The sequence below is a fragment of the Heliangelus exortis genome, chromosome 10 (genome assembly GCF_036169615.1).
Source record: "Heliangelus exortis chromosome 10, bHelExo1.hap1, whole genome shotgun sequence".
In the NCBI taxonomy this organism is placed as follows: Eukaryota; Metazoa; Chordata; class Aves; order Apodiformes; family Trochilidae; genus Heliangelus; species Heliangelus exortis.
In genome coordinates, this window is record NC_092431.1 from 14213434 (window position 1) to 14236037 (window position 22604).

The 22604-nt window shown below is 41.0% G+C and overlaps 2 protein-coding genes across 14 annotated transcripts in view; one reads left to right on the forward strand and one right to left on the reverse strand.

Annotated features, from left to right (window-relative positions):
* On the reverse strand, positions 1-11066 carry LOC139800514 (atherin-like). Of its 7 annotated transcripts, none has more exons than XR_011727774.1 (4): positions 10552-10686; positions 9587-9775; positions 7330-7451; positions 72-156 (listed from the first exon to the last, which is right to left on the reverse strand). XR_011727774.1 is itself a non-coding variant. In XM_071753691.1 (3 exons), the coding sequence occupies exons 1-3, from the start codon at positions 10684-10686 to the stop codon at positions 142-144; spliced, it is 339 nt and encodes a 112-aa protein (XP_071609792.1). In that variant the 3' UTR covers positions 1-141. The 7 variants fall into 7 exon arrangements, 5 of the variants coding, with proteins under 5 accessions (XP_071609792.1, XP_071609788.1, XP_071609789.1 ...); XR_011727775.1 differs by having other exon boundaries at positions 9570-9775; XM_071753691.1 differs by lacking the exon at positions 7330-7451 and having other exon boundaries at positions 1-156.
* LRBA (LPS responsive beige-like anchor protein) overlaps positions 10783-22604 on the forward strand; it is a 388894-nt gene continuing 377072 nt past the window's right edge. For all 7 annotated transcript variants that reach the window (XM_071753672.1, XM_071753674.1, XM_071753673.1 and 4 more), the window contains exons 1-2: positions 10783-10920; positions 11268-11760. In XM_071753672.1, the coding sequence (XP_071609773.1) occupies positions 11542-11760 (219 nt within the window). In that variant the 5' untranslated portion in view covers positions 10783-10920; positions 11268-11541. The remainder of the gene's footprint in view (positions 10921-11267; positions 11761-22604) is intronic.

The following is a 22604-nucleotide window of genomic DNA, read 5'->3' on the forward strand; positions in this document are numbered from 1 at the left end:
GGTAAGGAAGGGGGGGCTGCCAACAGCCATATCTGCTCCCCCTCTTCTTGGAAATCACTATTCCATCTCCTGCTGCTCTTGCTGCTTTGGAGAGTGGATTGGAGAGAAGAACAGAGCCAGGATTCTGAGGGCCGGAGGTTTTCAAAGAGCAGAAAGCTGTTGAGACAAGAAGGATGGTGTCTCAGTGTAAATAGAGTTAAATCTGGTCTCTGTAGGGAACAAAGACCAGATGTTATATTCTGCCTCTTAATATCTTACTAATGCAAATTAAACAGTTTTGGGGGACAGACAGTGCCTGCACTGCATAATCTTTTGACCATTTCAATTACACTTCAGTGGATTATTCAGATTTACCCATTCTAGGTCATTTCTGTCTAAAGTATTAGCATTGTAAAAAATCTGTTTGTTTTTTTTTCCCTAAACAACTGCTTGATGAACAAGATTGTATTCATCTGTGGTTTTGAACTCTTATATTTTTAAAATGATGTTTCATAGAACAGTCTAAAATTTATCCATAAAACTGGTAATTTTCTAACTAGGGAATTTTCCTGAAATTGGGATATCATGCATTTTTTATACAAGCTTCTTATCTCATTATGCTTTTCTTAAAGCTCAGATTTTTCTACAAAATATTATTTTGCCAAAGTGAGGTGACTGAGCAGTTTCTTTGTCAGTTATTTCCTACCCACTTTGCCTATGGTGCAGGTTCAAGTCTCTCTTCCTCTGCTGCCAACACCTCTTTAGTTAGTTATGCAATTTGCCTGGTGATAATTTATTTCAGCTAATGATTCATGAGATGTAAAAAACCCAAAAGAGGAGTTTTGGGGGATTTGATATTGGGTGAGAAGAAATTCCCAAAACAAACCTCCTCACTCTTTTTCCTTGCAAACTCAGCATATTTTTTTTTTTTTTTTTTTTTTTTTTTTTTTTTTTTTTTTTTTTTTTTACAGCCTCTTGGTGGTGGAATCACACTAACTCATTCTGCAGAAGCATGACTTAGTTAACACTTCATTATACAAGACTTCCACTGTGCTGTAGTTGTCAGGAAAATCTGACTTTTCTCAGGCATTTTATCTATCACCTGCTTCAAATTAAGAAAATGTGACTTTAAAAGCCTTTTGTCTGAAAGGCAAATGGCTGAATGTCTATTTAGTCAATCGTCAGTTGTACTAGAGGGATATGTTGAAAATATGAAAAGTCAAGGCAATTAAGATATTTCTGTTGTATTTTTCTTTCAAGGAATAAATATTTCGTTGTAAAGCATTATTTGAAGAACAACATGTTTCATCTCAAGGATCATGAATGGCTTGCAGTCTCATTTTACAATGTGGCCAGTTAAATGAATTTAGCAAGTGGAAAACATGGTTATTTGGTCACATAGGGCTTTCAGATTGTGATCTTCAGACTACCACCTGTCTAAAGTGTCAGAGGAACTGGCACATGCTTAATCCCATGGCCAAGTGATCCCTGTTACAACTTGTATTCAGATGATGGAAACCTCCAAAATATTTAAGGGGAGCAAGTGGCATAGGAAATCTGGCAGTCATAATAGTAGAAATTTCTTCTTCAAAGAGCAGAAAATTGACTTATTACTAGAATAATACCACATCCACTACTCAATGATAGTCATACTCCTGTGACACTCTCATTTGAGCCTCTAAAAATGTGTGGGTACTTATGGTGCTTTCTACAGCTAAAGCCTAAAGTATTTATTCAATTTTTACTCTTATTTAAGCAAGATTCAAATTTGCAATATTTATAAATTCAAACTGTGCTAATATGCAAGTGAATGATAAAATTTATTGTAATTTTGCATCCTTCTAAGTTCTAAACTTCAGTTTAAAAAAGATACTTCTGAAATGGATAAATACCCTTGCCATTCTTCTAAAAGAAAAGCAAAGGGAAAAAACAAGTTCAAAATGAGAATTTTTAAACAATATCCTGAAGTACTTCTCATTTTAAACATTGCACTATATTTCTAGAAACTGCCTATAAGCAAAGAAACAATCAAAAGGTAGCCTCTGGTCTGTGTTTATTTAGAAAAAAAAAAAGCTTACCTTAAATTTGTCTGTTAATTAATTCTGCCTTTAAAATCTTCACAACAATGCAAATTTTGCTTTGAAAATGAACATCCTCTCCAAGAGAGAAATCTACATAGTGGCACAAAAATTTCATACAATTTGAAAAGAAAGACTGCTAGAAATGAAGCAGTAAGAATTAAGTTAGGATCAATTCATATGTCTAAGTTAAAATTGCAAGTGGCCTTTCTGTAGAGATAGCAGGAACTCAGGGGGACAGTGCCCTGAGCAAACTGGGCTGGGCTGGCCTGTAAGACTCTTGGTTCTATCAAGACTACAGAACCATTGAGTAATTTAGGTTGGAAAGGACCTCAGGAGGTCATCTGCTTCAGCTTCCTGCTCCAAGCAGGTTTGGTTTCAAAAATCAGTCAAGTTGTTTAGGGTTTTATGCATTCAAGTTTTAAATTTTCAAGGTTAGGGACTCTACTGCCTCTCTGGGCAAGATGCAACAGACTGGAACACGGTCCCTGCACATCCACAATACTTCTATTATTCCAATTGCACAGCCCATCCCCTCTTCCAGCCTCATACACACTTCCTCTTCACATTTGAACTCTGGTAGGAGTTTCCTGTTCAGCCAGTCTTGCTGCCTGCTATTTCACTCTTTTTCCCCTGCCCTAAGGATGGATTGTCCTTGTGCTTTCAGGAGGCTGACTTCAAAGGCTGACCACTTCTCTGTGGCCCTCTGCCCTCTCTTGAGATCCTATCTGTTAGCTGCCTGGGCAAGATCAAGTTCAGAGTTTTAAATCTGCTACTGCTATGAGTAGCTCCCTTTGTTTTTCGGGGGGAAAAAAAAAAAAAAAAAAAAAAAAAAAGGAATAAAAATTGTGAGGCAAAAGCCAGGAAAAGAGATCTGAGACTGTACAAAGCCACACAGCTTTTAAAATTGCCAGCACTGGATTAGGATTTTGGTTGCTGTGTGGTATTAATCAGTTGCCTCCAGTCTGAGAAGGCATCAGCTTGCTGGTTTTCAAAATATCAGTTTTCATCAAGGGGAGAAACAGCTGATGAAGCAGTTGCCACTTGATGTCTGTGACTATGCTTATGAACCTAGGGAAGAGGAGGAAAGGGCCAGCCAGATTCAGGAAGGAATTTGCCCTTCTGTCTCTGTGCTAGAGACAAGGTTATAGGTATTCATTTTTTACCTGAATATTTTTTAGGCTGCCTTTGAATTTCTAATACTATGAGACCTGCCAGGAGATGTGTTGGCCACTACCTGAGTTTTAATACTCCCCAACTGATTCCTCCACAGCATTTCAGTGAGAGTAGAGCAGATCCCACTTCTTTCTTCCAAACAGAGCACCCCAAAAGTTGTTGCCTGCTTTCTCTCAGATGATGTGTCCCCACAGAAGTCCAACTGCTTGCTTTTGTTGTATCCTCACTCCACCTGCATATGATGTAGAATTGTCTTGCTTTCTCCACTGCCCATTTGTGTGTTGCCTGTCTCTCCAGCTACCTCTACAGAGGGAGATTCCACATAGAATGTGAAATATAATTTCAGATTTAGAGGGAAGATTTCACATACAATGTAGAGAGTTGGTTCTCAAACTGAGTACTCCTCTAAGAAATGTGCTTTTCATTGCCATTGAAGGGTTTTTACAAAAAAATTATCCATATCCTAAATCTACTCATCTCAGGATTTGAGGACACCTATTTTATTTTAAATGAAAGAATCGGGCAATAAAATTATATGATTATTATTATATGATTATGAAATTGGCAGTGATGAAACTGGCATTTTTTTTTTTCAAATACAACCTATTTGGAATTTATCTGACAATGCGTTTAAAACATATTCAGTATTTCAGCTATTATAAACTCTGACTGCATAATATAGGAGACCTCCTTTTGTGGTTCCCAGATATAGCAGTTATTTGAATTAATTCCTTGGGCAGTTCTTCAAAGGGTCTGTTTATAGTAGTTTCCCTATTACTGATAAAATCTGAAGGTCCTGAAGAAATCAGTGAAGGTAGCTGACGACATTGCATCAGAAGTGATGCAACTCAACTGACAGACTTTGGCAAGAGAGCAAAGCTCTGATCCCTGCAATAAAGGAAAAATATTGGGGAGGAAAGGTCAGAGACAGACTCCAGAAATTTCTGCTGAGGAGAATCAGTTGCTTCAACTCTGCACTTTAAACCTGAACTCAGTAATATTCTGCCCTACGTTGTGGGTTTTCCTTGGGGATCTCCCAGTTTGCTGAAGGAATAACCAGGCTTGAGAGGGAATGGCTGAAGGTGGTAGAGCAACATGTCAGACCCCTTTTTTCCACATTATAAATTCGACTGCCTAGGAGGAAACCACCTCATGACTTGGAGCACTTTAGGACAAACATTAATAATAACAAATTCTAATTGGTCATTATTGCTTGGACAGAAAATATCAGATTTCATTTTCACCAGGAGGAAATGAAAATGTCATGTACTGTAACATGGCAAGCATGGAATTTACAGTAGTGAGATGTATTTGTAATTAGCTTTATATGTGTAAATGCACACAAAGCAGAACACCAGGGAGGCCGTTTTACAACAGATTTAATCAAGAGAACATCTACGTCTGCTCATAAACTTAACCAACCAACTTTGAAAAAAGAATGGGGTTGATTGGACAGGTTAATGGAGTGATGTCTTTATAAATGACAGATGGCCATGTTAGAACAGAAAGTTGTTCACTCTCCATTTTTTATTTTATTTTACTTATGAGACTATTTTACTATTTTTTACTTATGAAAGCATTGCTCATACATTTCTGATTAGCAGTGGTTCACTGAAAAAAAAAAAAAAAAAAAAAGCAATATCCAGTGAAACCGAACTTTTAACTGAATGGATGTTGTTATTATGCTTAAGTGGCAATAAGCAAAACTAAAATACAAAACGTGTTTTTTTTTGAATTCTAGGACTTTATAAACATCCTGACCTCCCCGCACTGGCCTACAAATGGAGAAAAGTGCTTACAGATTTGCAAGCTCATAAGAATGTAACAAAGAAATGGAAATGTGCAGAAGAAAGTTACCTTTTTTATGACAAAGGGAACGCTGTAGTGGTGAATTTAGCAAGCTAGAGTAAAAAAATAGATTAAAGAAAAAAGATGAGTTTTAATTAAGAATAAAAAAAAAGTATTATAGTGCAATGTTATCTAGACTCAGACCAAAAATTCACCTTGGGCATAATGACTTAACCTCAGAATTATCGACGTGTAGAATGTGGGATAGCCTAGATTGTTAATCTTCCCTCAGATCTATGAGGTATCAAGAAGTGGATCACACACAGTGTTAACTGAAAGAGGATTTGTTAAGTACCAAGAAAAGACCCTAGTAGTGTGCTCTAGGGACCCTGGCCAGGCCTAAAGAGGAAGAAGTGAAAGAGCTGCAGGGGCTGTTGGAAGCCACCACTGCAGCTGTGGCAGCTCTTGGTTCTGTCTTGGCAGTGGTCTGTGTGCCACCACTGGCATGTGCCATGATTTGTGAAGCTCTGTCTAAAGATTTCCAGTGCCTACTCAGCTATTAGATAATTAAAATTCTGCAGGTTTTTTTTTTCCCTGCAACATTCTCCCAACTCATTTATTCTACTATAAGAAAAATTATCATTCCTAATTGGACTAGAGTTAAGGAAAATTAGCTGTGCATTACTAACCCTCTACTCTTGTTTTCCTCTTTCTCTGATTCACTGATCTGAAGTGTACAGCTTCATCTTAATCAGATCCTTGATTAGAACAACAGAATCTCTCTCCAGCCTTCCAGACATGAATTTGGAAACCGAAGTCTTCCAGGAATGTTTTATTTTAAAGACTTTGATGTGAATTTAGGATTTATGAGGAACATGAGACTAAGTTTTGAAAAAACACTTCGGGCCTTTTTGCTTGTATTAGGATTGTAGTACAAGTGCAGTGAAACATTCCTTGAGTACATACACCTCTGCTTAGAGCACTATAGTGAAAGATAGTTCTGGATACACAGTCAGGACAATGTGGCTGGCTGCAGTGAATCAGAGCCTGGCTCAGAACCTTGGCAAGCTTTCCAAGTGCTAGTGTACTGCTGACTTATTTAAAAAAGAAAAAAAAAAAGGTAAAATAGCATATCAGAATTTTAATTACATTGAGCTGTACATATGCAAATCAATCGTTTCCATAACGGTGGATAATCCTCATTAACAAACCTACTCGTAGGTGAGTAGGTGGCTGGCAGCTGCAGAGATACAGTGGTCTAGCTTTTACTGGTAGTATGATAATCAACAATTTTGGGTGATAATTTGACATCCTATTAAGTCACAAGTCAATTGACTTGTCCCACAATTACTATGAAGAAAATAAATTTCATGTGAAGAACTCATCTCTGTAATAGCTGTGACAAGCTTTGTGTTCCATATTGGCATTTACAGCAGATTGATTGCTATAATGTCAATAGCACTCCTTATCCATGTGTTTCTACCTGGTCAAGTGTTGCCAGACCACAGGGTGGACCTAATGACATGCAGCTGATTAAATATACCTTTGCTTAATTAGCAATTGAGTAATTAATTTTCTAACTTCAGTCAAAATTTGACCACTAACGAATTCCACATCCAGCCCAGGCTTCTTGATACCAGATTTTCTCTGGAGCTCCTGTTTTCCCCAGCTTTAGGCAGATGTTCAGAGCATTTTGAGGTGGAGATTTTATTTTTTTAATTTTGTTTGGTGCTAACTGGAGTAACTGGATCAGTGCTGGATCCCTGGTTTCATAAATTCAGTGGTATCCCCATGTGGAGGGTAATATAGATGGGATTATGCAAAAGATTGGTATCTTCAGGAAATACTGACTTCCACAGTGTAATCTTACAATACTTAACTGTAAGAGACTGTCTTCCAGCACCTGGCTGACTTGTACAGTAGTACATTTGAGTGCCCTGGTCTGCAAAATAACCACAATTAATCTATTCAGACAACCCTTGATCACTTTGATTTATTAAAGTAAATGTATAATAGCTGTGTATCAAGAAATGTTATTTTATAGCATTCTAATGAAAGATACTGCAGTTTGAAAGAGGTCGGTAAATGCTGCAGCCTTCTAAACCTTTTGTTGTTTTCATTCTGTTCCTAAACCACTGATTCCCTTGATTCTTTATTGCTCTGTGTGGACATCCTCCTGTACATCTCCTTGCCATTGATCCCTGTTTCTGTTACAACAATCTTTTAGTACCCATCCCTTTCACTTTCTGCTCCTCTGTTTTCTGTTTCATTCACATCACTGTTTTGTTACAGGCCCTTTCCTTCCTACCAAAACATGAAGATCACATCCTCTTCCTTGTCCTGCTCATGTTCCTACACACAGACTCATGAATTTTTCTCCAACAGAGCTTCTGGTATCTGAATCCTATGCAAACATCTCATCAGGAGGAGCTATGTAGAAAAGAAAATTATATAACAAAAAAATATGTGAGACAGAATAAAAGTTAATTACTTAGCAGGCATACAAGTTTCAGGTCAGCCAACATTATCATAGAACCCAAAATATATAAAAGGTATTTAAAACCAAGAAAAACAAACAACATGAATTCCTGAGAGACAGTCTCATCCTGCCTCCCCTCTTTCCCCCTTTTCGTGTAGTTGCCAGATCCTGTGCAGTGTCTGGGAAACAATGACTTGGTCAAAATCCCCAGTTTTGTCTGTTCTCTTCTGGCTTTACTTCATTGTAGTGATTCAGAGAAATAGTAAAAGCCAGAGGAAGATTATGTAGCTTATGTGTTCATTGCAGGAGCATCTCTAATCTTTGTAGTTGCAACTATGCTTTGAGTCTTTCAGCTCTGTTGTAACAGAATACATACCAACAGTGAGCTGCTCCCATAATGATATCTCAAGTTTTTGTTGCTCATTCCTTTCTGTGATACAGCAAAGGCCCCAAATGGCATTTACTTCACAGATCTTAATCCTGCTTCTGTGAGAAGCAATTTGCTGGGGATTTCAAAACATTCTCTGAGATCATACTAGAGTTTGACACAGCAAACCTCCCATAATCCCTCTCAAAACTCTAGTATGGAGCTATTTCTAGGTCTTTTGCTTCTTTTGGACTCTGCATTAAATTATTGCCTTTTAAATCACAAAGCCAGGTTTGGCTGAAGAGCTTGAGTGGCACAGGAGAGAGGACTGCAGTGCCAGTGGGTGTGTAGGGCTGCTGCCTGCTTACACACTGTGTGCATAACCACACAAGTTCCCTGTAGCTTCATAGAGGCTGAATGTGTCAGCATTACAGTTCTAAACATTTCTAATTCCAAGGAAGAAACTGCAGATGTTTGCTGTTTGAATTAGAGATTACCATCTCTTCCTAATAATGTGACTATGTAACTAAGGGAACGGGGGAAAAGAGAGCTTACTCCTTTCTTAGGACTTGGAAATTCAAACAGGAAAGCAGCTCTGAAATATTCAGTTTTTCACATACATTATGTAGATAAATGTAACAATGTAAGAAAATAATGTAGGAAGGGAATGGAGCAAGCATTATCTTAGAAAACATTCCAGAGTGTCTTTTTGTCAATAAAACACAGGAAACTTGATACCAACACACAAACTATGGCCTTCCCAAATCAGGCCAAAGACAAGTTAAGATACTATTTAGTAATATATGCAGTTAGAATAATATTTAATAATCACAACTTTCTTTAGCATCTTATCAGGAACATTGCATGTCACTTCAGAAAGCTCTTTTCCAGAAAAACTGGGGTTTGATTTTATTTGTACTTTTTTGTGTAAACATATTCAAGGAGGCATACATGAAAATATTTGTTCTAAAACCATGATGCTATATAAAGAATAAGGTGTAATTATTTCCCATGAAAAACACCTGTTGGGCTCTTTGGAATTTCACTAGAGTCAGATTTCAAAACATAAAAAATTTTTGTGATGTAAAGATTTATTCCCTTTCCTTGCATAGTGTTAAATAAATGAAAGCTTTTTGTACCACAGAGGATGTCGAGCACATTTGTGATGCATTAAAATGTACATATATTTTTCTGTCTATCTGTAACTTACACCCATATTCCAAAATTGATTCTTCATTTGGAAATCCTTGATGCTGTCATGTTGCTGTGGTATTTTGTTACTAGAGCTCATATAATGGCCAGTCTGTTAAACAGCAGGTAAAAGGTCCTGCAGTCCTTACAAGTGTGAATAATCCTTATCAACACAAGCAGTCTTGTGAAAGTGCAGAGATGAAGACTCCTTGAATGAAGTCTGGGGGAGCAGACTCTCAATTCTTTAATACCAGATACTGGATAAACAGGTTTAAAAAGTCATATAACTTAAAAGGTCACACAAAAATTTCCCTGCATCTGAGATAATGTACAGGCATATTTGTAGCTCCAGTCACCTCAAAAGGAAGCACAGAAAGGGCACAAATTCTCATGCTTCACTGCTACCAGGAAGCAGGACTCACAGTTTCACATGGACGCTACCTATGGGGTATCGAGCAAACAATTTCTGTATGCAAACATATGCATGCAGTGGCAGGTCGATTTACTGCACCTGTGACTGGTACCCACGTTAAAAAAACCCGGGACCCTCCTCCTTTCGCAGAGTGCATCCAACCTACTGGAGGCTGCGAGGTGCTCGGCGTTCGCCTTCCCGTCAGGTGAAGCAGAAGCGGGACGGAGGGGCAGGGGGAGGGGCTTTGAGTTGCTTTGGACGCCATCCCGAAACAACTGGCGTTGGCTTCTCAAAGCCCTTGTAACCTGGAGGAAGAAAGGGAGTTTTCCTCCCTCCTCTTGCACCCCCTTTGCCTCAGCTGGTCAGATCTGGGCGGGGGTCTCTCAGGACCTATAGTTGCCCCCCCCGCGCTCCTCAGGCAGTAGCAACTGGAGGGGGAGAAAGGACACCCACCCCCCAGGCTGGAAGTTAGGGTGGGAAAGTAACTCACCCACCGCCCCAGGATGGCTGCGCACCGGGGAGAGAGGAGAGGCGAGGGGTGGGGTGAGATGGGGTGGGGTGAGATGGGGTGGGGTGAGATGGGGTGGGCGGCTGCCCCACTCCCCCCGGCGCGGCAGGGGCTGGAGCCGGGAGGCTTCAGGCGTCCTCTGCCCCCCCCCCCCCCTGCGGAGGCGCTACCTTCCTTACCGCCCGCTTGCGGTTTCCTCCGGTTTGGCGCCCTGAACGCCAGTTATTATTAAAAAAAAACACAAAACAACAACAACCCCACCCCGCCCAGCAACAGAAAAATCGCTTCAGGAGCGGTAGACCTCAAAGTTACCAAACAGAGCCATAAAGCTGGGGGCAGGTTATACCGCAGCGTTCGGACCAGCCGGGTCCTGCCAGGCACTGAGGTGCAGCCTCACCCCAAGGCGCTCCCGAAGGAGGCGGGGGTGGGAGTGTTACGGAGCGGCGGGGCCGTAGCCCTCAGGTGGGCGCAGGGCAGGAGTCTGGGTCGGGCTCGGGACCGGGCGCAGGGCAGGGTAGGGTTCGGTTCGGGTCTCTCCTGCTTCCCTCTCCTCCCCCCGCGCGCTCCCCTCACCTGGCGCACCTGGGCGTGCGCGAGCCCGCAGCTCCCTCCCCGCGCGGCCACCGCCTCCTCCCGCCCCTCCCGCGCGGGGCCGCGCAGGCGCAGGGCTCGTCGCCCGGCGGCGCTCCGGGGGCTGCGCGCTGTCATGGCGGCAGAGAGCGGCAGCGTCGGCAGGAAGCGATGGGGCTGACCGAGGCGGCGGCGTGAAGCGGTACAAGGCGGAAACTTCAGGCGCCTTCAGGAGAGAGGGGCGGACGGCGCTCCGCGGCCCTCCCTCCGCAGCCTCGCGAGTGGGACAGAGCAGCGCAGCCGCCTGCTGGGCAGCGAGCCGGGCGCCGGGGCAGCCCTCGCCCCCTCCGCGGCGGCGCCGGGCAGCGAGGGGTGAGTGCGAAGTTGCTGAGTGGCGGGGTGGCTGCACCTGTCCGCGGCGGCGGTACGAGGGCAGGAGCCAGAGGCGCGGCACATAAGGAGCCGGGCGGGAAGGAGGAGCGTATGCCATTAAAAAAAAAATTAAAACAGAAAAGCCCTCCCGACGGGTCTCACCGTGCGGCGGGGCTGGGGGGGCGGCGGGGGCTTCCGCGGCGGGGAGAGCCGTGAGCGCTCCTGCAGCGGCCGATGCCGCCTGCCCGGTGCGGGGCGGGGGCAGCTGGCTGGAGGTGGGGACCCTCGGGGTTGTGGGGAGCGCCTGACGCTCCGCGACCTGAAAAATATGTCGGGTTGTCCTTCAGGGCTGTAAATACCTGCCCGAGGGCAGAGAGCTGCTGACAGACGCCTCCTGCTGAGGGGAGAGCTGGGACTCCGAGGGCGCGTCCTCTCTGCCTGCCCGGCTGCCTCTCTCCCTCCCGCCTGCCCCCGCCGGACGCGGTTTCCCTCAGGAGCCGGAGCCGCCGGGAGGAAGAAGCGGGTCTCCGGTTGCCTTCCCCGGAGCCTGGGTCGCTCGTTCTTCCCGGAGCGGCGAGCGTGCCGCTGGCGTTTCAAGTCGTAACCTGAAGTGAACTCGCCATGGCGAGTGAAGGCAAACAAGTTGTTCAGCCAACAGGTGATGATGGAGGAGGAGGAGCGGGAAAAGAAGGAAAAGCTGCTGAAGGGGGAAGTGTGGTGCAGCCTTTGAATCCAGGACTCCCCATCCGAGGGATAAGGATGAAATTTGCGGTGCTGACAGGGCTGGTGGAAGTTGGCGAGGTGTCCAACAGAGACATCGTCGACACTGTGTTTAATCTGGTAAGTTGGTAGTCTTTTGGGGTATGAGAGGGGGGGAAAAAACCAGACCAACAGCATATGCCTGCAGAAGAATCTCATGCTTTTTGATGTTGTATTTCTATCAGTGTTTTTTTTAACATGTCTGCACTTTTCACCATACTAGATTTAAGCTAGGTTCTTTTTGCTTCCAAAAGCTGAAAATAAAATACATGATTCTCTCTGTATACATTTAAACTTGAAACATATCATCATAACATATCAGCATCCTCTATAGTCTGGCTTAGAGAAGTTGTTGCTTTATTTAGAACAGAGAAGTGTATTGTTATATTTAAACATTCAACAGGTGTACACAACATGAAAGTTAAATGTTTGATTAAGTAACTCAGACTGTCTTCAAAGCACAAACATTGTTGTTTCTAGCCAAAACAACTTTTCAATGAAGATGTTTACATCCCTTTTTGCTTTGGAAGTGGGCAGAACTTCCTGTCTACAGGGGGTGGGAGCAATTCACATGCTTTCCTTGGCTTACTGGGAAGAGTAGAAGGTGGTTTCAGTGTCCTTTTCTTCTTAATGAAATTTTTAGTCAGCTGCTGTTTTTTTGAATACAGTATGGATGTATTTACGTCTTCATAGCAGATCTCACTAAAAACTGAGGATGCAGCAGTTCCTGTTGAAGCTGTAAATACAATATCTACCCTGTACCTTCACCGTGCACATTGAACAACGATTAGACTGGTGGTTAATGTTTGCTTGCTGAAGGAGACCAATCATTAGGAAAAAAACTTCTTGCAGGTTTATAGAAACACTCTGCTATTATCAGAGGTCTCAAAACATCTTTAAAAATACTCATTGTTCCTCCTCCTTCCGTTTAGTGAGCACCTTTGGCTTTAAAACAGCGTGGTTTCTGACAAACCAGGAAGTGAGAGCATGTAATAGTACAAAGCTCACTAGCAAGGCAAGTTGATGCAAAAGACATAGTGTTGTTAAGATGGTATTTACATTCCAGGTGTTTTGTTAGCAGTATTTTTTGCTACTTCCAAGTTTTCATGGTCACTATGTGTGTGTGCTGTGTCTGTTTACTGGATTCTGATGTTACCTCCTTGGGTAACGATAAATGTTTATTTTTGCAATACTTTTGTATTGTCAAATGTAGTGCTTGAAACTGCATGGATGAAAGTCTCAGTACAGAGGAACTGCAGTACTGGCAAAAATGAAGTGCAGATCAGGGGTTTCTTGGATGCCTCAAGTAAGGAAAAGTCATACAAACTACTTAGACTCTGCTTGAAAGTTGTCCCTGACGAAACCTGTTGCTCAGAAATACGGACATGAGGTTCAAAAGGAAATTCTGGTAAACAGTTTACAATTTAGGACATTTGTGTTAGGGGAAATCATTGGTGGGACTGTTGAATTTTACTTGGTTTCTAGCAAGGTCTTTTGAGTAGTGTACTGGAGGTGTATTTTACAGCAGCAGTAGAAAGAGGCTCAACAGAATAATTAAAAATGTAAAAGTTCCTCGGTCCAGGAATTCCTTTTTTGATTTGAATAAAAGAGGTATGAAAAATTCAGCTTGATTCAGAGAAACCGTAATTTTAGATTTAAGAGGTCTGGAGAATTTGGCCTGTGGATTGCATTCACCTCAATCTTCACTTTCCAGGTAGAACTAGGGGAGAGTTTCTGGTTCTGAAAATTTTCGAAACTATTTTCCTGTTTTCTGCAAGTGAAAAAACATCCCTGACCTCTCTGAGAAGACTTCCTTCACCATTCCAGAACACCTGCCTACTGTGTGGGAGGCTAAAGTTCATGCTTGGGGAACCAGGTTATTATCAGAGCAGAAGTAGTTGGTTGATGAAAAGCAGCTGTCATGAAAGAACAAAAGTTTGGTACTAAGGATGTCTTACTTGAATTAAATGAGAACAGCATAAAAGATTTTTTGGGGAAAAAAAAAAAAAATATATATATATATATATAAAGTAGGTCTCTTGCTTTCTCTGAGTCCTGGGAAAACAGGCCAGCTACTGGTGACTAATTTGGAGTGAGAAGTTTTCTCAGTGTGTCTCCAGTTGTGCTTAAAAATCAAATGAGCCAACAGACTCATAGCTTGTGTTACAGAAAGCATCTGTCTTCTGTTTTATTTATAAAAAACACAAGCAGAAGAGTGAAGCTACTTTTTAATATAGCTCCCTGTGATATGAGGTCTCCCTTTAAAGCAATAGTCATCAGTCATTTAGTTCTGCTTCTGTTCAGTTGTTAGCTGTGACCTCTTTGTTTTGTTGATTAATACCTCTGAAATCACACAGATCAGAATTTGAGGCATGTGAAGTGTTGGTTAGCAGTGGCCTGCTTGCTTTTCTGTGTGTACCTATGCAGAAAAGATGGAACTTTTGTATGAAAAAGTGACTCCTAGCCATGGCTTTCATGTTAGCTTGTTTCCCAATAGCTTTTGGAGTGAGTTTACTCGTGTGCATAGGTTCAGTTGGGGGGATGAAAATCATGCTGTGATCTGTTGTTACTAATGGGGTTAAGCCTGACGTGTCCTCTCCTATTAGGTTTCATTCCCTTTGGTGTCTCCTAACTGCACTACCTCAGCAGTGTTAGCAGAAATCAGCTAACTCCCTTTTTGTACTTTGAAAGCAGGAGACAGACACTAGTTAGGGGATTTTAATCACTAAAGTGAGAGATGTCTTTAGACCAGAGCCGTAAGAGAGGGCTGAGCAAATCTATGCCCAAGTGTTTTTATGTACTTAGTCTTCATAGCATAGCTACCCTCAAATGTGAAGAGTTTTGTTGTTTCTTTTTTAAGGAGGGAGGTTAGCTGGCTCAGTTTTTATTTCTTGAGCAAATGTGTTGCTCCTAATTATGCTCTTGAAGTTTGCTGTAGCATACGGAGGTTATGGTGCATTTTGTAGTGTTGGAGATTTGAGAAGGCCAAAGTGCTGCTTTGATGTTTCCCATCTTCAGGGATTTAAGAGATGGTCATGCTGTGTAAGTGAAAGATTCTGAAGTGCATGTTAACTGACCTCCTGCTTATTAAAGAAATTTAAGCTTCTGTAGTGCTAATTACTTGAGTAATAACGTGTTCAGTCCAGTGGTTCTGGATCTTGGAGCTGGGAACCACCTATAATATTTTCTCTGTCCAGCAGTATAACAGAGTACCTAGTGAGCTTACTTCTAGCATGCATCAAAACCCTACTAGTTTTATTTTATCGTCTTTGGGAATTCTCCTCTTAAAAATAATAAAATTAATCAGCTCAGTTTTGGTTATTATTCTGTGAGAACCTAGTGTTCCAGCCCACTTTAGCTATGGCTTTGTGTAGCACTTGATAAAACTGAGAAGGAAAAAACTGGCTTTCGCAGAAAATAAGCTGCTTTAGAAACTTTGATAGCACATTCTTGTTTAAGTTTTGAGCTGTTGTGTTACTTTTCTGACAGACAGTAAGCTAAACTATGGAAATATATTGTTCATGTGTTGTGAATTATATTTTTAATTGACTTTGGGTAGCAACATCTTCTTGAATTTAATTTGAATACAAATTGGGTGAATTCCTGTTCCTTATTTCATACATGCTCCACTGCCCCTCAAGCTTAGTAAAATAAAAAAACTCTTGGTTGGACAAGATGGTAGATTGGAAAGATAAATTATTTACAGTGGGATCTGTTACTAACTTAAAATAGCTGTGTGTATTACATAGTAGAACACAAGAAAGACAAGTTGACCTATTAATGAAGAAACTTGGATGGAGTAGAAATAATTCATCAGTTGGCAAAACTTGAGAACACATAAAAATTTACTTACAGTACTGTGCTACTGGCATCACATTAGATTTTTAGGATATGAAGTTTTCAGGTGTAGAGAAGTAATTCTGAAGGCTATATAACATGCAGTGGAAATGTAGGAGGTTCTGCAAAATCTTTTTTCTACATGAAGATTCTGAGTGGAGCTCCTGGTCTAATCTGTTCTTCTGTCATGTTGTCTTTGTTGCCAAGTTATTGCAACTTGCTTATGTATAAAACTCACATGGATGTCACTGACAGGATAACTCTCACTGAGGTGTGCTTTGTTCATACTGAATGCTGTATGTGCATGGGTTAACTGTGCTGAACTGTTAGGCTTGCAGTAAGGAATGGATATTCTGGCACCATTCCACTTTGCTTCAAGCAGGTGATTGTGCAGATGTGGTCTTTCTCTGTGGTGTTGATAAAATTCAGCTTGGGGACTTCATGCCAGAATTTACTTGGGTCTCAAGTCACTAGTGGGTAGAGACAACGGATACAGACCTTCTGCTCTTCTGTAAAGGAAAGAAAGTTATGCCTTGTTCTAAGCCAATTTTGTTTTAAAAAGCCTTAGCACTTGTAATCTACGTCATAATTAATAGGACAATTAATTTACTTGCTTCAGGTCCATTTTTTTCCTCTCAGTCTGTTGCAAAGACCTTTTTTTTAATGTTCTGCCTCATTGGTGAGGAGAATGTGCTGTTCTGTATGATTCTGCTCATGCATTATGAAGTCCTCATCAAGAGCCTCCCAGGGTTGAAGAGCAAATGACAAAGAAATCTTAATTTTTATCACCTTTGGAGATAAAATAATGGGATCTGAGGAGGAAGGACTAAAATGACCTTAAAAACTCTACTTGTTATCCTTCTTTTCCGCCAGACTTTACTAAAACTCAGCCTAACTTTAAAAAATTTCTTCTGTTTATTTTCCTCATCTAATTTAAAAAAAAGTGATGTTCTTCCCCAACCCCACTTGGGTTCTTCTATAGAACAAATCTGAGGTAAGTGCCAGGACTACCACTTGTTTGCCTTCTGCTCCTGTGTCCTCAGCTTTTTTTTGTTAAGGTATCTATTTGTTAAGTCTCTATTGCTATAGTTTCTGCACCATTAACTATCATTATTCATATTGAAAGCTAATAGCATCCCTTGCTGGTACAACAGGTTTCTAAATTGGTATGAATACTTCTGAAACAGTAGCATATTGGATTTTCCAAATGAGACATTCTCCTTTTTTCACCTGTGGTCACAGACTTCCGTTGCAGGTACTTTCTTGTAGAAAACCCCCAAAGCTAATGCTGATAGAAATGATTGTATTACAGTAGTAATAAAAATAGTGTCTTGCTATCAATGCAGTATTTTCAGTACCTTACTTTGTTTTATTTTTGTATTTTTTAGAAAATAGATTTATTTCTATAAAATCTTTTCAGTGATGATAAGTGGGTGTAACCAATTAGTTCGTAGAGCATCACTGAATATTGTGTATTCCTTAATACATGCAGTCCTTCCCAGTAAATACAACCCTGGCTCCAGTTATCCTAGTTCAGTCACTTCTGTCCCTTTACAGTATAGATGATAAGGTAAGTCTGTGGCTGTAGCCAGCTTGTAGTGTTGCTTTATTTGTTTGTTTGGTTGGTTGGTTTTTAAAAAAATGTAGTAAGCTAGACAGTTACCTGTCTGAATGATCATGCATGGTTTTACTCTGGTTGAATGAGTGGAGTTCTGCAAAAGATCTGTAATACTTCCAAATCTGTCTCACTAGTCCTTTTATAAAATGTCAGATGCAAACTCACTTCTTGCTGGTCTCTTCACAGTGGGAGCCTTGGTCCCAGTTTGGTAAATGAATGAAGCCTTCTTGATTCCAAGGTGTCTTCTTGGTTTTGAAGACATCTAATTTGGGATCTGCTAGCAGTAGAAGATGGCTTTGGGAAGTTTAGCTGACTAAATGAGGCTGAGAGATGTCTTTTACCTGACTGGACTTAGCTCAGAATCATTAAGTAACGGAAGTTACTTCTCTTAAAATAAGAATTATTCTCCTCCATCTTGTCAGAATGCAGTCTGAGTAGTTATGGATACACTTATTGTTGAAGTGATGTTTACTGGTGTTTTTTTCAAGTATTGGTGCAACTTGGACATTACTTTGTTGTTAGTGGAAATATAGGCATGGAAGGTAGTCAGTGAGATGGGAATGACAGTCTTGAATTAGACATGCAGAGGATTTGCAAGAAAATTGCCTGGAGTCTCAAGAGGAGCTGATTTTTACTGAGGCTGTAGTGTATCATCTCACTTCTGTGACTGCAACTTAAACACAATTGCAACTTAAATACAATACTGAGGACAAAATTTTAAGATCACACTGGAAAATGATCATGTTTTTTCACTCTTCCTCTAACTAGCCAATTTTTATAACTTCTCATGATCAGTCTGAAGTTTCAAGTGTCTGGGAAAGCTTCTGAAAGACATGTGGTTTTCCAGAAGTGTTGATATCCTGTACTGCTATGAGCAGACTCTATACAAACCTAAAATTAAGCAAGGCTGAATCAGGCATTTACACTTATCTTAATAATGCAATATTTGATAGGCAGTTTTTAATTATCAGTCTGCTCTACAAGTGAGCCAGTTTAAAATGTGTTCATAGGATACTTCAGCATTCTCCTTCAGAGGGGAACGTATCAGTTCAATGACAGATTTTTCTGCTGGGTGTAGTGTAACAAAGGAGAGTCAGGTATCTGGTGTGGCTGCTTTCCCCTCTCTCCAAGGTATTTTATATCACCTCTGTCAGACAATACTGGGCTAGATGGACCATTGACCTGAGGCAGTAGTGCAGATAGCACAGTAATGAAGTGGCCATATGGACTGGCTCAGGAAAAGCATTTGCGGATTAGGGAGTAGAGTGAAATCAGTCAGAAGCATCAGGGAAATAGGTGGATGGATGTGGAGGTTGCTACTAAGGCTGGACACTGCAGAGTGAGATTAAAATAGGTAATTGTTCATGTCCATTGAAAAAGATTGCTAGAGGGGTGAACCAAAGTGTGCAGATTCACGTGGAGTGTGAGTAAAGTGAAGTTCTTTAAGGTGGCTGTGTTGGGTGTATGCTGGAGGCTGAGGAAAATCAGAGATGAGAGAGTTGCCTAATTCTTTTTTAAGGTTCAGTACAGTGTTCGGTATTCAGGGGCTTGTCAATTGTATGTTCAGATGCTAAAGGTTGCTGAGAAGTCCCAGTTTTCTGGATGCCATCAAGTGTGATTTTTTTTTTTTTTTTTTTTAATAATTTATTTATTTTTTTTGTGTATCAAGATTCCCAGTCTGATGAAAGATAAAAATCAGTTTTCTCTCTGGTTTCTTTCACTGTCTGCATTTTTGTTTTGCCACCATGAACCTGCACTCATTCTGAACTGTGTCTCATTTCACAGGGTGTTCTGGCTTTGGTTTTTGTTTGTTTGGTTGGTTTTTAAGCTAGGTAAGTCAGTAAATTAAAGCATTTATAGTTTCTGTCTTTGTGTGGTCATGAAATTTTTTATGAACCTTAGGAAGGAAGCTTGAATCTGCTCTCCAGATTAAATTAACTTTACAGCATACTCATTGGATGGGAAATAGCTACTTGACACCTTCAGTTTTTCTGGGTATGAAAGTCTTTAAGAATCTTTTCTGTCAGATTCAGTCTTGCATGCATTAAATTTATGCATATCTTTTTAAAGAACTTCTATTTATTTTAAATGGGTCAATCGGGAAGAAAGTTTTTATTCATAATCACTAATTACAGTTAGCTAACTTTCTGCCATTCGAGTGTCTTCTCCAGCCCATAGAGGCCTTGCTGGCCTCTTCGTAGCATTTTGCGTGATGGTTTTTGGGATTAGTTTGACCTAATTCCTGATGTCCTAATTTAGATGATGTTTCTGCTTTAACATACTCTCGATTTTTTTTCTTTTAGACTTGGTATTATACAAGAGAATGCTATTGCTTGTCCAAAAACTAGTATGGTCATTTCCTTTTTTTTTTTTTTTTTTTTATTCCTCTGAGAAACCTTCAAACTTTTGTCTGGGAGCTCTGGCCATTTGCCAGGAATCTGAGTGCTCTCATTAATTTGCATAAAACAGGATACTGTTGCCACCTGCTTTTTTAATACCACGTGTGGCCAGTGGAGACCGTAGTTTCCAGTATGCACTGCTCAATCTTTAAAGCAGATAGCAATCGAGGCATCCTTGCACAGCTGCTGTAATCACATTTTCTAAATAACGATGCTGGATGAGTTGCAATTGTACCTTTTCCTGAGACACTGTAGACTTTGTGCTGATACCAGAAGCCTGTTGTAATTCGTGAAGAGCTTGCATTGCTACAATGCTTTAGATTCCAAAGCTTTACAGATAGGAATAGGGAGTTTCTGAACAGAAATTAATTGGTGGAGAAGATGACCTAATGTCTTCAGTTGCTTTGGATTCCCCCAGTAATAACTGGGCAGCTGGGAGCAGCTACATCCCAGGCATGGTTTTCTTGTTAATAGCTGCCTTGAGAGGATATTTAAATGAAAACAGCTAGTGGGAATAGGATGTGCTCTGTTGCCTTTTTTAAAGTGCTCTGTTACTTTGAGGTGCAAGTTTTTTTGCTGCAGCCTGTATATGAGCAGTTCTGTTGATGTTTTTTATATTCTGCGTGCCCCTAGCAAAAAAAGCAAAAACATTTTAGATGCGCTGTACAGCAAATTCAGATTTTATTTCATGTGGCTGACAAGCTGGAAGTTCAGGCAAAAACCTATCCTATGTTGTTGATGCAACTGAAGAAAGCAACACTTAAAGATCTACTGGTGTAGCTTTCCTTTGCAGCTGAAAATCAAAACCACTTTGGACTCATCTGTTCTACAGAAGTGTGTCACATGTGTTCATGTCAGACCTTCCCCTGCCTTCCCCCTCTGCCATCAGCAGTGGCTCTCTGGGATGTGGACAGTGGAAAATTAATGCAACAAAGTCTGCTCTATTTACTCCACTTAGATGCTCCAAATTTTTAGTTTTATACTGGACTAGCACTGTGGGACAGTAACTATAGCAGTGCACAGGGTGAGTGCTGAAAGGGCAGGGGCACCAGTGAGCAGCAGCTAAGATGGTCATGGCAGCAGGAGAGCAATTTCTCTTATAGAAAGAGCAACAAGAGAACCTACAGTATTTTTCAGAGGGCTGGGAAGTATGTGGTCCAGGATGCTGAATGTTTGCTTGATAAACCTGTGACAAATTGGTTCTTTTATCAAAATGTGCAGGTTTGGGTGGGAATTGTATTGGTTGCTTTCACAGAATATGATTTGGATATATAGGGGTGGGTTGGGAAGCTGATTGGTAGAATAAGGTAAATCCTGTTGCTGTGGAATTGCTGAAAAAAGGCTTTGCAGATCCTGCAACATTTAAGTTTTAGTAGTCTATTATTAGAGAAGTCTTTAAGTTTTGCTGTTTGCTTTTGGAGTGAAAACTGTGTTCTTAAGGACAATTGTTTTTTTGCAGGTTTATTAATAATTCAGATCATGGAATCAAGTACTGCTTAAAAAATTAAACCAAAAAACCAAGAAAAAAAATGTCAAAAAGGTTCTTTGGGCAGTATCATAGACATAAGTTTAAAAAAAAAAAGTTGCAGAAGTAGAATTGCTGATAAACCTTAACACAATGGAATCTGCAGCAGAATAAGAGCCAAATGACTAATGTTGGTAATGGTGTGTGACTGTGTTAAGCAAACAAGTGGAAACTCTCAGTCCCCTCAGCATCTGCCTCTTGCTAATATTTTTGTTGAATCTAAGCATGTGATTTGCCTGTAGTTTTGGCTGTGAACTTCACTAAGAAGAACCTGCAAGCTTCCCCTACAATCCCACCCCTAGTGAGAGCTTAGTTGTGCTTTAAGGTTTGGTTCCAGCGTATAGTTTAGGTGCTGTAACTCTTGACTTTTAGATGTCTGCTATGGAGTAATTAAACTGAGTAGTTGTGACTGCATTTTTAGAATGTGCTTTAAAATAGCTCCTATGAGATGGGGAGCTATGTATGTTTAATATGTTGCTGATGTTATAGAATGGGAGAACACTGAGATGCTGGGAAATAGTATTTCAATTGGGCTTGCAAAAAGTTCTCTGTTCACTTCCTAATCTACAGCCAAAGGTCACCTTCTGAAGCTATGGTGTTCTTAACACTTCATATTTCCCTGATTTAAATGAGGTAGGAGTGCTGCCCAACTCAAAAAGAAAGTGCTGTGAGAAGAGGTCTTGGGCACAGAAACTGTACCAGCAGCTTCCTGTCTTCATGGAAACCAGTAGATGCTCATGGGGAAAGGATTGCCTTGTTTTCGTGCCCATTTCTTCAAGAGGAAGGTCTCAACTTTGTGCTGTGCCACATTGTCTGCTGTTCAACCTCACACTCACTTGCGACCTTACCAGGACACTGCTTTGTCCTTTCTGTGCTCCCCTCCTCTCTTCCATGACCTGGCATCTCCTGCTTTCCTCCTGGGCTGCAGAGATGAGTCCTGGGCACTGAGTTCTGCAGTGGGCTGGGGAGCTGGGGATGCTGCTGTGTGGTGCAGGTGCTGTGGATCCTGGCAGGGCTGTTCCCTTTGGGGAGATGTTTATTCCATGACTCATCTGAGACCTGGCACTGGAGGTTTGTGCCCTTCCTGTGTCACTGCCTTGAAAGTGAAATGTATATTGCTCTTTGGGAATTATGCTGGCTTAGGAAAGTCTCACCTCTGCAGGGAATGAAAGCCACCCCGATTCCTGCCCTTAGAAGGAAGGTTCAGATTGCCATTTGTCAGGAGAGCATAGCAATGGGGTTTTAAGTGAACTTGTGAGGGGACGTTTCTAACACCTGTTCAGCCAAAGCAAGGCTCACAGACAGGGAGGAATGACAAATGTGTGGATAAGGAGAGAAGGCACAGAAATAAACAAGTCTCAGACCTTCTAGTTAAGGTGTTTGAATAAAGTTGTCCAGTCCCTCATATGCTACAGGAGATGCTTGGAGCAGGAAGAGGGTATAATTTTTGCTACATGTTAGGATTTTAGTGAAGTTTTCTTTATGGTGTGCAGAATCCAGATTTCTTTTCTGGAAGGTGAATTATCACAGAATGTCTTTGGTTGGA

What these genes read in the sequence shown, in the direction of transcription:
- LOC139800514 (XM_071753686.1), bottom strand. Translation starts at nt 11,038, where the DNA reads ATGGCATACGCTCCTCCTTCCCGCCCGGCTCCTTATGTGCCGCGCCTC. An exon ending in CGCACGCCCAGGTGCGCCAG is followed by an intron (nt 9,776 to 10,551) that starts GTGAGGGGAGCG and finishes TTCTTCCTCCAG; the next exon opens with GTTACAAGGGCTTTGAGAAG.